At 61.9% G+C, this 15,321-nt stretch overlaps 1 protein-coding gene across 1 annotated transcript in view; it reads right to left on the bottom strand.

Annotated features, from left to right (window-relative positions):
* TTC28 (tetratricopeptide repeat domain 28) overlaps positions 1 to 15,321 on the bottom strand; it is a 560,959-nt gene that overhangs the window by 26,411 nt on the left and 519,227 nt on the right. The window contains exon 14 of the mRNA XM_045826718.1: positions 5,287 to 5,431. Within this exon, the coding sequence (XP_045682674.1) occupies positions 5,287 to 5,431 (145 nt within the window). The remainder of the gene's footprint in view (positions 1 to 5,286; positions 5,432 to 15,321) is intronic.

Genomic DNA, 15,321 nt, shown 5'->3' with positions numbered 1-15,321 from the left:
AGGCTGAGATGCGGCTGTTGAACACTGGCTTGAAGGGAGCAGATCCCCGGCGACTCTCACCCAATAGCACTGACCTGGGTGAGGGCCCCAGCGACCTCACAGGAACTGGCTGGTGAGCCTGGGCGCTCTCACTGTCGGGTTCAGTGGCACAGACACCTGTGAGTAACTGCCTCCATTCTTCCCTCCCCTGGTCCCCCGTGGCAGTGCCTGCTGTCCCTGGGTGGGGGGGGGGGGGCTCCATCTTCATCTGAATGTTGTTACTGCAGACATCTCAGTCAGAGCTCAGCCAGCTGCCGGCCCTGCACGTGCGGGTCTCCAGGCCTCACCCCCACTCCACACTGGGGGTCGCGGGTGGTCGTTTCTGGGCACGAACACTGCCCGCTCTCTCCGAACCCTGCAGTCTACTCAGAAAACCAGCACCTGAATGGTCAGCCTCATCCCCCGGGGCCTCTGTCCAAGGGTGAGCTGGTCACTGCGGGGCTCGGTTGTGCAGGCGTCCTTCCCCCGGGCAGCACTGGCAGCCCTGGCCCAGCCACAGCCTCGCTCTCCTCCTGGCTGAGCCCTCGGCAGGGCCGGCCCGCCCCACATTCCTGGAGGGGAGCCCCGAGGGGCGCCCCAGAGCTCCAGCGCTCAGCAACGAGGTTTCCCAACCTAACCAGCGCAGACGTGAGTTTCAAAGCAAGTTCCTGTGGCCCTGAAACAGGTAACTCAACTTCGACAGGCAGCCACGTTCGCCAAGAGCAGAGGTGGGGGGTGGTCTTTCCCTTTCTGATCGAAGTCCGGTGGTCCTAGAACCTTGGTTTTTAGATGCAAATACAGGAAACAAGGAACTAAAATAAATGGAAATAACGATAAGGATGCCCAAGACTCAAAGAAGTCCTATCTCTAAGGGCCCCGAAAGTCCCCAGTATGGACCTGCAACGAGTGATTTGGCCAAATCCTAAGGAATCTCCTGTTCTGGATCTGTTTCCTTGATTAAAGCAGTTTCTGGCTTTGGTGAAGGCCCCACATGGGACTGCAGTGAAGGAGCAGCTTCCCCTGGAGCAGCCCTGGGGCCTCGCCCCACCCAGAGTGACCCCAGAAGGCGCTGACAGCCGTGGGTCAGAGCCTCCCCACCGGGAGGCCAGGTGGGCCTTTCACCAGAGCAGGGAAGCTTGGGCTGGAGGCGCCAGTTACCGTCCCTCGTGCTAACTGATGAAAACCAAATGTCTCGGACACACACAGGGTCCCAGTCCCTTTCACACTGAACACTTGCAACTGTTCCGTGGTGACAGTTTCTCCATTTGGTAGCGGACAGGATCTGACCCAAGGTTTGCGGAAGGCTCCTCTGTAGCTGTAACTGGGCCCTGATGGCTCGCCCCGGCCCGACAGCCCAGCCTGGTGCGGCTCAGGGAGAGACAGCGCTGCCCCGAGCCAGACTCAGGCACCAGGGCAGGCCTGCTGCGGAACGTCCTGTCCTGCGTTTCCTGCTGCCAACCCAGTCCCCTCGCAGCAGCAGGGCTGCCACTGAGCAGAAGCAGTTGTTCAAATAATTACAAGCCCCATGTGAAGAGACTAACCGCTTTAGTCTTGAAGTGTCAGGGATTTGTAATCTTGGACTTTGTTTTGACTTGTACTTTCGATGACAACATGGAGAAGGCTCTGGCTCCGTCTGGCGGCCACTGGGAGAGGCTGACGGTGTCATGTCGCCCTCTAGTGGCCTCTGGATTGAGTGAGCGTGCGGCCACAGGAAGCCTGAGGAGGACCCAGGCTGCCTCCTGCAGGGGAGCAGCCCCGCTGGGGAGGAGCTAGTAGGCCTCCCCAGGGTCCCTTGACCTCTGACCCTGGCCTGTCCGCCCCACCTGACCCGTCCGTGGTCCGTGAGCGTCAGACGCGGGGCCACCTCCAGCTCCCCCGCTGCCTCCCTTGGAGTGTGGGAGAGTGTGCCACTGTGCGCCGATGGTGCTCCAAAGGCTGGGTGAAGCTGGGGGCAGGAGAGGCTCCTGAGCAGAGCCCAGCTCTGCAGCCCAGCGGTGCTGGTGAAACACAGCGGGCCGCTTCGGTTGCCAAGGACAAGCCTGTGCTCTGATCCGTCCCCTCAGTGGCCCCTGAAAGGTCCACTCTGTCTCATTTGAAGCAAACAAACTCTGTCACTGCGTTCAGTCACCTCAGTCACAAGAGGTGGTTGTGTCAAGAGCCGAGGACGTGCCTTCTAACTGAACGCCTCACTTCAAGATTGCCCTGCACCCCGTCACCGCCTCCATGCCACGTGGTCCTGAGTGCGGAGGGTGCCGCTGTCGCACGGGGCGGCTCCTGCCACTGTGGTTCGCTGGAGAGGGCGGCTGCAGCCACTGCCCTAGCTCGTCGAGGGCTCGGACCCACAAACCCTCCCTTTCCTCGCACCCCTGGAGGAGCGCACCACGTCCAGACACGTGCTGCCACTAATCTCACTGGCACGGTTTTCTGTAGGTCGCAGGGGAAGTCCTCCGGGAGTAAAGCTGTCTGAAAAACACAGGCAGACTGTGTAAACTCACAGAGACCCCACTGGGAGGACTCCCAGCCCCGGCCCCGAGCAGCTTCTCGCCTGCGGAGACACCGCACTGGACAGAAGGAGGGGCCGTCTCTCCCACCCCCGCTGCTGCTTTGCACTGTTCTCTGCCTGCAGGGCTTGTCTTGGGAGCAGAGCCCCTCCCAGTCAGTGGGGCCGCACCAGCCACTGAAACAACGCCCAGACACGGCCCCGGCAGGCCTGTGGCTGGATTTCTGACCCTACCCGGAAATATGCCGGGAACCTGGCACTGCGTTGGCTGGCAGGGCTGGAGGCTCACCAGATTCAAAGCCGCTCAAGAGCAGGCGCAGCCCCTTCCTTCTGCTTCGTAACCCCTCAGAAAGCTCCCGGGGCCACACAAGAGGGGCCACAGAAAAACACAAGCTGATTTTTGCTGTGGGTCTCCCACTTTCTGTGCTAGACCAGACCCAAAAAGCTGACGCAGCTTTGGACCACGTAGCAGCCCATAAACTTTACTGAGTGCCAGCACGCACCGGGCCCTGTGCCAGCTGCTGGGGACAGAAAGGTGACGGCGCTCCTTGCCCTGAGGGAGTGAGGTGGGCAGCAAGGGAGAGAATGGGAGGCATGCGGAGAGGTAAGCCCTGAGTCTATGAAGTTACCAGGTGCCACGGGGCCTGGCACAAGGATGGCAGGGGACAAAGGCTGCAGGGCACGGGGAGAAGGGGCAAGAAAGGCTTCAAAGAGGAGGGGCACTTGCGCTGGGCCAGAGGAAGGCGAAGAGCCACCAGCCCCGGACGACCTGAGCCTCTGGGTACGCGCTGGAGTCAGCCTTGGCAGAGGCGACAGTCACAGCCCGTCCCCGCCCTTACACTCCGCCGTTCCCCTGCCGGCCCCAGCTCCAGTTCAACATTCAGGGAGCAAATAATCCGAGACCTGAACGCCAAAGGGGAGATGCGGAGGGACTCACTGCCCCAGCGAGTGAAGTGATGGAGGGTCCACACAGCCTGCGGAGGAGCTGGAGGATGTGTGTGGGACGCGGAGGTCAGGGCTGCTGGGAAGCCACCGGAGCAGCGTGCCCGACGGCTGGGGCAGTAAAGAGCGCCGGGAAACCGGCCGGGGCACCCGGATGTGTGTGTCTTCCCCGCGGTACCGCACGTGAGTCAGACTAAGTAACGCCATGGCACCCAAGACGCTCGGAGTGCCCTCTGCAGCCGTGCTCCTCTCCGGAAAAGGAGGACACTGATCCTGCAAAGGACAGGGCGGCCGCATGGGCTGCAGGGAGGGAAGGACAGGGCTGGCTGCTACGCCGATGCAACTGGACACTCCAGGTAAGGGGAGGCTCAGCCGGCAGAGGCAGGTGTGGGCACAGCAGCCCCCCAACCGCCAGGTGCGTGCCCATTGCTGCCTCGGCCCTACGCGCTTTTCACGTTCACCTAATCCCGTCCCGGCTCTAACCTGATGTACTCAGCATCAGTATCTCCATTTCCTAGGGAGGACAGATGTACTCGAGGAGGGCAAGCAGCTTGGCCAAGGTCACCCGGCCAGGAATGGGCAGTGCCAGACTTGGGTCCAGCCTGCAGGCTTCTGGAGGCCTGGTGCTTTCCTCGTCCCTGTTTCCCCATGTGCGGGAAGCCCACAGGGCACGGGCGGGCCTCCCGAGTGTCACCAGACGACTGGAGACACACCTGCGGGCGGCCGGGCAGGGACGTGGCAGACACTTCTGGAGAGAGGGCATCGCTGCCGAGGTGCAGTTTCCTGGATGTGCTCCCCTCCGGCAGCAGAGGCGGACGCTTGCTGCCTGCTCTCAGGGCCCATCATCGTGCCCCACCCCACTGCGGTGGGGAGCTAGTTTGGTTTAGATGAAGTCACGGGGGCAGGGAGCCCATGATGTTAGTGCACTTACAAGAGGAGGGAGAGACTTAAGCCTGCTCTCTCTCTGCCAGTTGAGGACGCAGTGAGAAGGTGGCCATCTGCAAGCCAGAAAGAGAGCCCTCACCACGACACTGATGGCACTGGCACCCCGATCTGGGGCCTCCAGCCTCCAGAACAGCGGGAGGTCAGTGTCATGGTTGAAGCTGTGCGGTCTGTGCTGTTTGTCACGCAGCCAGCGCTGACTAACACACAGTCGTACGCATGGCATCTGATGGGCTCACCATTCAGACTCCCGAAGATGTCTGAGTCCTCACCCAGTTGGAGAGCCCTGTGCAAAGGCCAGGGCCTTAAAAATCTGGCAGCGGCCACTCAACTACCTCAAGAAATCGCAAGTGCAAGGATGTCTTTGACACTGGTCTCCGATACAATCAGTGAACCCTGACAACAGCAAAAGCTGAGGGATCTGTTCTCCCCACAAAGCACAGACCTGGGTTGTACTTGCTCAGGCAAGACCCTCAAATGAGAGGTGGGGCCGTGGGGGTGCTCCCCCAGCAGGGTGTGGCAGAGCCACTGGCATGTCCCCCAAGGTGTCTGCTCCAGCAGTTCCTACTGACAACGGCTGGGAAGTGCCCTCTACCTTCCTGAGCCTCCCAACGTCTGAGGAGGCTGGGGAGGGAGCGTTACTCTGTTCGTCCTAAAGAGAACTGAGGCCGAATATCCCCGGCTACAAGGAGCAGAGCTGGGACTTGAACCTGGATCTGCCAGCTTGGAAGCTCAGTGCCTTATCTAGACAAGCAGCCAACTTCCAGATGCTGACTGAGAAGTCGGAGGAGACTGGGGTGCTGGCAACCTCCACATGGGCCCTGAGCAGTAAGTGGGGCATCCTGACTGACGCCACGAAGCCTCGCGGCCCCGGCGGCACTCACCCCTTCCATGGGCGCGATGAGCAGGTCGTACAGGGCGCGGAGCGGGGGCCGTGCGAAGGAGCTCGGCCTCCGGGGGAGAGAGGAGGTCCCGTCCTTGGTAGGCGACGTGGTGCTGCTCACCAAGCTCGTCATGCTCTGGCAGCTCCTGGGGAGAGAAGGGCCGGGGACTGAGCAGGGCCCGGGGCTGGGGCCGAGCTGCAAGGACTCGCCCCTCAGTGCTCCAGCTCCCAGGAAAGGCAGGGGGAGGCCACGCAGCAGGGCCCACCCGCTGCCTCCCGGCTTCGCCCCCTCTCCTCCCTTTCAGGAAATTTGCACAGAACATGAGCACGGACAGAAACCGCAGGCGAACCAGCTGCACACAACGGCTTCCGTTTCTATGGAGTCCGTCTGCATAATCAAATGTCCCAAAGTGCTGTTCAGAGGATTTAATTACATCCTTGCGTGGCGTGACTGGGCACAGGCAGACGTGAGGACCATTAGAATCAGCAGCAGCCACCGAACTGACGGAGGACAGTGGCCCGAGGCCAATTCGTCTTCGCAGGCAGGAGGCACCGACAAGACAAGCAGCGTGCCGGCCCCGGCCTCAGCCTCAGGTCAGCCACCAGGCAGCCACCTGGGCCCAGCACAGCACGAGGCCCCTGCGTCCCCCAGCCCCCGCCAAGGGGAGCCAGTGGGGACAGCTGACCGGGCAGCACGTGCGGAGCAGTCGGCTCAAGCCTGGCCGTGGGGCTGTGTTTTACCTTCCAGTTCACGTCCCAGTGTTTTCAGGGAATGTTACGTTAACACGCACAGTGTTTTCAACCCCAAGGGCCCCGAGTCTCACACTCCCGACACAGGGCGAGAACGTTCATTTGCTCATTTAGAAAATGCTTCCTGAGCACCAGCTACCTGCCAGGGACAGGCACAGGCCCCAGGGACCTGCAGAGGACAAACGGCGCAGGTGAGCAAAGGAGCCAGCAGGAGGAGAAACAGACCCACTTCCAACACAAGGAGCAGGTTGCCCCACGCAGCTGTCTGCATGCACCTGCCCCTCCGCCTGGCTGGCGCGGCCTCGGGACAGCCCCTGGTGGTGGTCCCTGCACGGCTGGTGGGCGGTCAGTGGTCTCTCGGCCTTGACAGAGACACCGCACCGTTCTGAGGTTTCTGCCGAGGACTCAGGGACAGGGGCCCGCTCTCCTGCCAGCTCCGCTGTCGAGCTTTGGTAAGTGCCCTGGGCTGCTGGCAGGAGCCACTCCTTGGTTGTCACCTAGGAAAAAGAAAGGAGGTGGCTTTCCCTCCTGGGCAAGGCCAGGACCCATGACCGTCAGATGAAATGATTTAAAAGATTTATGTTTCCCAGGTTTGGCTTCGACCCTTTGGTCTTCCCCCTCCCTTCTCACTGTTCTCAGCGATGTCCCCGCGGACCTAAACTCCAGGGTTGTGACAAGTCAGGCTGTGCACCCCCTTGGCCCCCCGCTGCTGCTTGCTGTCAGGGAAGAAACAGCGAAGAGAGGGGGTTGGGCTGGAGACCGGCTCCCGCCCACTCCCCGTCTCACTCACTCAGGAAACAGGCAATTACAAGCGGCCGCGACTGCGGCCTGTCGTGGCCGTCAGATCGGTGATGCGCAGGGAGCCCCGCGGTGCCGCTCAGAGACCTGCTGAGCCGCCGTCCCACTGCGAAGAGCAACGAGCAACGCTCCCCTGGAAGGGACGGCACCGGCCGCTCTCCGGGGAGACCGCAGCCCGGAGAGCCCGCACTGCCTTTGGGACGGCACGGTGGGGCAGCAGCAGGACCATTCATCGCCCGCCCCCCCACGCCCCTCTCGTTCACTCCCTAGACGTGTCTGCTGGACGCAGCTGCAGACGTGCAGGGAACGTGCCACGTCCCCAGACAAGGCCGTGACTGCTGGGGTCGCTCCGTCACCTCTAAGGCCTAACTAAACAGCTCCCACTGGAGAAAGACACCCCAGCCCTAGAGCGCCCCCCTCCCCGCAGCCCGCTCCAACCTCCTCTGTGGGGACACGGAGCCCACGCTGTGCGGGCAACACCCAGAGCACGCTTGCTCCAGAATATCAGAGCCACATGCCCGGCCCATCTGACGCCCCCTGCTGACAGGGCTCCCAAGGGCGCAGGACCTTAGCTGGGTGGCCCTGGGGGCCCAAGCAGGGGACTCTGCTGGTGGTGTGAGCTCAAAACGATGTCGAGAAGCAGCGAGGCAGGGAAGTGCCAGGGAAGGGTAACTCAAAAGAGGCAAACATCGGGGGTGGGGAAGGGGGTTGGTGTGGACCGACCGGGCGAGTCATCTGCCCCCTGGGCCTGGCGTGCTCATCTGCAGCAAGGGGAAACGCAGCCCACAGGTGGTGGGGGTGTTGGGACTGGAGAGCAGGACTGCGAAGCATCCAGAACCTGAGAGGCAGTAGGAGTCTCAGCTGAGGGCGGAGTAAGACAGAGGCCTGGGCGGGAGGGCACACAGAGGGCTGGGGACTTGAGTGCAGGCGTGGATGGCAGTGGTGTGTTTCTGCGAAGCCCACACAGTGCCAGAGGCACCTGCAAGGGCCCGACACTGCCAACCCACTGCACACGCCGTGCTGCCCGCGACGTGTCGAGCAGGCAGGTCCACGGGGGGCCAGGCCAGGAGGAAAGGGAGCTGCTCAGCTGAGGTGCGGGGGCACCGAGGCACAGACCTTGACCAGCTGCTGGCCAGGCGGAGCTGAAGGGGGCTTCCTGGAGAGACCACCTAATGTGGCACGAGGGACGAGCACGAGTTACCCTGACGATGGACGAGGAGGCGGCCATTCCCAACTGAGGGAGCAGCGTTGGGGAAAGGCACAGACGTTGGGGATGGAGACTGGGGTGCCCAGGGCAGTCGGCGTGGGGACAAGTGGACAGAGGCTCAGGGCTGCAGGCCGCAGGGGTAACCGGGCCGGGGGCAGGGGATGCTGTGGTATCCTACGGGAGGAGACGAGGCCTGGGGGAGGCCAGCTCCTCTCCTCTGACACCAGGCCAAACAAAGGTGCTTCCCCCAGGCCAGCGCCTCCCCAGGGGCGAGCAGAGGCGGCAGTCTGAAGCATGCACCTTGCCTGAGGACTTTTCCACAGGTCTCAGGGGCCATGCAGAGCACCCATCAGGCGTGTGACCCCACCCTCACCCCTGGCCAGCTTCTGCCTCGAGGCCAGTCAGATGTCGTTGCCCAGGGCTGGGGAGCGTGAGCCAGAGCAAGGCCACCGTCTGCCCTGCAGAGGCCTCCCGGGACACCCGCTCCGGCATCTGTGCAGCTCCAGGCAGTGCAGATTCTTGAGAGCTTGGCCCTGCGGGGGACAGGGCACCCCAGGGCACTCAGAGCTGGCCATGGAAGCCAAGCGGTCATGTTCAAGCCTCAGCAGAGCCCCCCTGCCTGTGGCGCCTGACTGTCCTCCTCCCTCCCAGGCTGTCGTGCCCACCCATCTGCCTCCAGATGACACGAACGCTGGCTCTCAGCCTGCTGCCCTAGTCCCTTCCGAGGCCTGGCAGGTCACAGATGAACTGTCTCTGGAGCAACAGCTTCTGGGCAGCAACCCCACCCAGCCCAGGCTGGCTGGCACCCCGGGAGCCAGTCACATGGCGCCTTGCACTAGTTGGGTGGGAAGCCCCACGTCTGCCCCTCCGCTCTGCGCTTTTCAGAGGAAGGCACCTATCCCTGGAGATGTCCTTTTCAATGTAAACAAAGCCCAGAAAATGCTCAGCTGGTGATTAAAAAACAACAAACAAATAAAACCCAACCAACCTGAAACAATAATTTGAGGTCAAAGGCTGTTTTTCATTAAGACTCCTTTTTCCCAGTGGCGCGGAGGCACCTGTCTTGAGCAGCCCCAGCCTCAGGCAGCGGCCCCTCCCCGCCCCGGCCCACCTCTCCGCTGCACCCGCCCCCCCCTTCTTCGGCAGCTTGTCCAGCAGGAACCGCCATCTGGTTTCTCCACACAGGCAGCCCCTGCACCTTCCTCAGCCCGACAGAAGCAGCGGGTGCCACACCCACTGGAGAGCCCTCCCAGGACTGCAGGCTCAGAGGCCAAGGACTGGGGGCCAGGAAACCAAGGCCAAGACCAACTGAAGGTCCCTGGACCCCAGAGCCCTCCTGAGGCGCAGGTGTGGGGAGGGCATCAGGCTAGGAGCCGAGGCAGGACTCGCCCCTGCACTGGTCGTGGTGGCAGCCGCCTGTGCCCTCCCCTCTGCACGCACGAGGCACCACAGCCGCCGGGCAGACTGCGGTCCAGGACTCCCCTTTGTGAGTTGCTTCGGTCTGCACTGCAGCCCTGACAGTAACCTACCACAGCTCTCGTGCCTGGGGCACGTCTGCCTAGACGTCTTCCTAGAGACGCCTTCAACCGTCCAGAACAGCCAAACAGCCAGCTGCTCAGCCCTGGGCCTGGGAATGTGGTGGTATGACTGGTCTCTTTCCTACTCCCCTCTTTTCCTTGCTTATTAAAAAAACGGGGCGTCAACTGCTGACTGATGGTGCCGCAGCCCTGCCTGCACTCCCCCGGTGAGAGCCCCGTGTGCTGTGCACAGTCCCCCTGACCCAGCCCGGGAGCAGGCGCCACTGCCTCAGGCCCCGGAGTCAGGTCTCCAGTCACAGCTGCTGGCGGTGGGCCCTCCGAGCCTCTGGCTGGCAGGGGCTGACAGGCATGAACAGGAGTGTGGGGTGACCTGCTCCCTGCTGTCCTTGCTAGCACAGCGGGCTCCTTCCCGGCACCGTCCTGGTGGCCTAGGGCATCCATGGCACTGCGGGAGAACGGCCACGGGGCCAGGGCAGGGGTCCTCAGTTACGGGACCTCTCAGCCATCACACCGCTTCGATTTCTGGGGGGCCTTCCAGCCTGGCTGACTTCTACCTGCCTCGGCTCTCTGAACTCTAAGATGAGAGAACGCGGAGCACAGATGGGTGGAAAGGCAGGGGCTCCAGGTCCCCCGCAGCTGCACCACCGCACAGCTCCAGCAGGTGGCACTAGCTCACTTTCCTCCAGGCCTGTCCACTTACTGCCAGGGACCCTCTCGGGCTAATTGACAGCCTAGCTCTCAGCATTTTCTCACACCACATTGTCTTTATTAGGTCATTCCTCAATGATGTTTATTAATCTACTTCTGGAGAAATACTGGTTTTCTCCACTGCACGGCCATCTGTGTGGCGATGGGAAAAGGAGAGGGAGCGAGCACGTGTCCGGGGAGAGGGAGGCTGGCAGGAGAGGGAAGCCGCCTGGCCCCGCTCTTGTGGAACGCAGGGCTCCAGGGTGATACTGGAAGTGCTGCCGAGGAGGGTGGGGCACCAGGGCGTAGCCGGTGTCTGCGGGGGGGGGGGGGGGGGTGCGGAGGGTGGGTGACAAACACCAGGCGGCCTGGGGAGCACTCACTGCTCGTGAATCTCTGTCCAGGGATGAAGAACTCCATTTCCCGGGCAGGAAGATCGATGGCTGGGCCGGGCCCACAGATGACCCGGTGCTGGCCTCACGCGCTGTCACCCAGGCGGATGCAGCCCACGTGCGGCCATGTGCATGGGGACCTGCCAGGTGGGACTGAGCCCGGTGGAGGGGACGCAGCGGGGCCTGAGGAGGGCGTGCTGGAAGTCTCAGCGAGAACTGCGGCAGCGCTGCGGCTCCCGCAGGGCTCCGTTCTGGAGGAAGACAGGCCGCTGTGCAGAGAGCGGCACGTGGGAGCCCCTGCTGCAGCATACACACGCTGGTTACCGGGTGTCCACGCCCAAAGTCAGAGACCTCAGTGAGCAGGCAGAACCAGGAGCAGGGCCTCGACGTCCCCTTGGGTGAGACCAGCACAGGGAGCCCCGAAGGCCGTGGTCTCCAGGGACGCTCAGAGAGATCCGGCCCCGAGAGTCTGTCCCCCTGTGTCTGCGGTCTGGAGGGAGGAACCAGCAACCTGGGCACAGCCGGGGAGAATCGCCAGGCAGCAGAGCTTTTGGACAGGCTGGCTGCGGCCGGCCCTCGCACGCACCTCCGCCTGGGAGCAGGCAGCGCGGCGGGGTGCCAGGGCCTCCCCCTTTCCCTGCTTTCACGCGCACCCTGTCCTCCCGACCCCAGTCCCCCACCGCGCTCACGGGGGCCTCCTGTGGGACTGTCCGGACACGGGGCCGTGGAATGAGCCAATCCAGGAACACGCACCCCCGGGCACACCGGGCCACGGCATCCTTTGGACTACCATTCCGGAGGGGACAAAAGGGAACAAATCGACACGGGCATCTTCTGTGTGGGCCAGGTCTAGGCCGGGACGTGCCGACATCGCTGGGACCCTCACCACGAAGCACCCCAGGCCCCTCCACTGTTGCGGGTGAGCAAGCAGGACTCAACATGAAGCATCCCACCTGAGGCCATGATGGCAGAGGCAGAGTCTGCTCCTCAAACGGCCAGGCAGCAGGCAGTCGGCAGCCTGGGGCCTCTGTTCCCTGGGGAGCCTGAGGCCCAGAGCCCCTGGGGACCGATCCACGTTTCTCTTGCACATCGCTGTTTCCCTCCCTCCCTTCCCCTCTCTCTAAAAATAAATACAATCTAAGAGAGAGAGAGAGAGAGAAAAGGACTCTCATGCCATTCAGAGGCTCTCCCCCACGAATGCCCTCACATAAGGGCCGTCTCCTCCAGGGGACGAAGGCTGTCAGCTGCTGCATTTAAAGCCCTTTTGCGATAAGCTGTGGGCGCCTCCTGCCGACTCCCTGACTCCCTTCCGTAGTGACCCAGCACCTGTTCACTGGGACTGCCCTTCGCTGGAGAAGGGCTTGAGGCTGGGCGGGCTCAGGCAGGGCCCCTCTCAAGATGAGGGATGAGTCCCTGGATGAGAGAGTGACTGGAACTCCCTGGGGGGAGGAGACGAAGAGCAGTAGCCTGCCGGCCAGGCGGGTGGTAAGGAGGACAGTACAGGTAAAGGAGTCTCAGCCGGGGGGTGGGGCATGAGGGGGTGGGGGAAGCCCAGCTCTGTAAGCAGGACCATGATCTCACTGAGCCTCTGTGACCTCTAAGCATGCTCCTGGGGTCACACTGAATGGCGATTTCTGGAGAAGAGTAAGTCTCAAGGAACAGGCGTGGCAATGGTTAATGGACAGAGGGATGGAGACCAGAAAGGTTACAGGGTTCCCCTGGTAGGTCTTCACGTAAACTGCGTTTGGGGCGTGAGGTCACAGGGGCAGAGGCAGCACGACGGCTGTGGGGCGGGCCGGGAGGAGCACTGCTTCAGTTCCAACGTTGCTCTCCACGGGAAGCACCTGTGGACTGTTGTTAGCGTGCGGACCGTGAGTAGTAAGTAGGTCAGGGCCAGGGCAGGCAGTGGCTATGCTGCCCTCTCTGCTTTGGCTGCTGGGAAATCTCAGGAGCCAACCTGTGCCTGTCTCCTGCAGTGCCAACAACACCTGTTTCGTACATAAACTCCACTCCCTCTCTTCTGCCTTCGTTTTCCTTGATTTTCTCATCTGCTTATTTATTTATTTTTTGTAGGATCTGGTGGCATTTTTATGTTTTGGTAAACTGTCAAATTGTAGAGCAAGAAAGAACAAATAAACAAGTGGTAAAGAAAACATTATTTATAAATTAAATTTGCCTTGAGATATATTGGCAAGCTTGATACATAGAGGCAACCCGCGGAGAATCCTACTGCACTGAAAACAAGCTTGTCACCACCCAATGGGTGTGATTTTAAAGTGACTTCTGATACACCCTTCCTGCCACACCTCACCTCATCTGCATTTGTGCTGCCTGCAGAGAACCACAGCAGGGGGGCACCCCCCCCCCAGAAAGCAGAGTGCTGCCACACGAGGGGTCCATTAACCTGGTGGGTGGCTCAAGGCAGCACATGGGGGCAGGCGGGGGTCCCAGAGGAGGACGGGGACTCCTGCCGAAGGCCCAGTGACTGGACGCGCCTCCGTAGCTGCTGTGGGCAGGGAAGGCTCCCGCCCAGAATCGCCACCAGCAGGGCTGGCCCCAGTCAGGGTTGGAGAGAACAGCCAGCCGTCCCGGCAGGGCCAGGAGAGCAGACAGAATCTTGGCCCGAAGCCTCGGGGCCACCAACAGAGAGCAGAGGACAGGGCTGGCAGGACACCAGCCAGGACCGAGTGCGGAACCTCAGCACTCAGGGCCAGAGCTGTGGGTGTAACTAATACCTAGTCCGATCATCAGCTGCGTTTACTCCAAGGCTTTCTGGTGTCTGGCGGCCAGAGAGAGGTTGTGATGGGAGGAATCATCAAGCTATTCAGTCAGGTTTTAGAGTAAAAATCTGACTCAAAAAGTGGTTGATACACCCACTCCCATGCCCTGGAAACCTCAGACCTAAGTGGGGAGAGAAAGGAACCACGGGCTACTCAGCAGGGCCTGTCTGTCTGTCCACCAGTACAGTCGGTGTGTCCTCATAGCAACTATCCACAGGCACCTTTATCCCCGTTGTCCGAGGAAAAGATAAGTGGCTCAAGGTCACCCACTGATGAAAGGTAGAGCCAGCTTTCAAGTCCAGGTCTGTCTGGCCCAGAGCCCATGGTTCCTTCCCTCTCTGTGCCTCAGGGCAGAGAAGCGCCGAGACCCGCGAGCAGCAAACACACACAGGGGAGCGTCCGCACGGGGCCCCCCCGGCCCACAGTGGGCTTCCGCGGCACCGCTGTGGCTGCCTCAGGGTGGACTGGAGGCAGGCCCGATGCAGGCGCATCCGCACAGACACACACACACAGGGTGAACGGGAGGGGCACGGGATGGCATGGGCTCCAGCTCACTTGCTAGGCTGACCCTGGGCGCCAGCGGGATCTCTCCCCCGTCACTGCTCTTCCCCAGGCCCTCAGGCACCCTGGGCCAAAGCGGTCCTCCCACCCTCCTGTGCAGTACACGCCACATCCCCTCCCACCGCCACGGCGGGCCGGACTTTTGCTCGTGGATTTTGGAGGACAGGTGGGCTCTGGGAGCACCCCTCCCTCTCCGCTGTTAGGGCCTGACTTGGGAGTCGAGGGCAGACGGGGTGGGGGAGAGGAGGGCAAGCGCTGTTATTATGCCTCCACATGTCCCCCTGGTTCCTGAGGACCCTGCAGGGGCTTCCCCAAGTGCCCCCACCCCCACCAGGGGCGGCCAGCTCTGGCTGTCCTGTCCCCCACTCCGGCCACTGGCTGCACACCCCACCTGTCTTACTGCTTAGGTCCTCTTCACAGCAGGCAGCCTCCTGGGCGAGGAGAACCAGCAAGTGGCTGCGCCGGGGTGCTCTGCCCGTTGGGAGAGGCGCACGTCTGCACCACACCAGACGTGGGCACGCAGGCCACGCCCCGCGGGCCCACTCTCTCAAGGCCTCTCGCTCTCTAACCTCTTCTCTCCCTGTACCAGTCACAGGAGGCTGGTTACAGGAGACGGCAATGCCTCTCTCCTCTTCTTTCAGGACCCCCAATCTTAGTGATTGATTCCTTGGAGGACCCCTGGCTAGGCCGAGGAATCTCGGTTGCACGTTCCCCAACACAGGCTTCTTTTTGGGGGAGGACCTGTGACCCAGGTGCTACCTGGAGGCCGCAGAGACCGGAAGGAGGGCTCTGGCCTTGGCGTGGCACCTCTCTTTAGAGTGGGGGGACTCAGCCGCCTATCTCTGGGCAGCAGGGGAGCCGCTGTCCATGTCGCCTCACCCACACAGCCGGGGGTGGGAAGCAGAGACCTAGGGTGCCTGTCGCACCAGCGGTGGCAACAGGAGTCAGAACACTGCTCTGGGACCCTGGTCCTAATGGGTCCTGGACAAGCGCACCTTCAATGCCCAGGCACCACCCTGGGCCCTAGAATCCAGGTACAGCTGAAAGCCTGTCCCTTTTACTTCTTTACTGCAGCAACTGTGATCTGCTAACTGCCCCCAAGTTCTCTCTCTCTCTCTCTCTCTCTCTCTCTCTCTCTCTCACACACACACACACACACACACACATGCACGCACACACACGCACGCCTTCCAGCCCTCAGCATTACTTCCTAAGCGTTCTATAGGGACAAGAGGCAGAGGCCTTTCTGAGGACTGCTGCTCTGCCCCACGGGGCCCACCTGGGGTCAGGGTGCTAAACGAAAGAAGAATCCTTGTTTTTCCT

Source organism: Phyllostomus hastatus, unplaced genomic scaffold (genome assembly GCF_019186645.2).
Source record: "Phyllostomus hastatus isolate PE091 unplaced genomic scaffold, TTU_PhHast_1.1 phas_scaffold_760, whole genome shotgun sequence".
NCBI lineage: Eukaryota > Metazoa > Chordata > Mammalia > Chiroptera > Phyllostomidae > Phyllostomus > Phyllostomus hastatus.
Note: the sequence above shows the minus strand (reverse complement) of the source record. Positions and strands in the feature narration are given on the sequence as shown.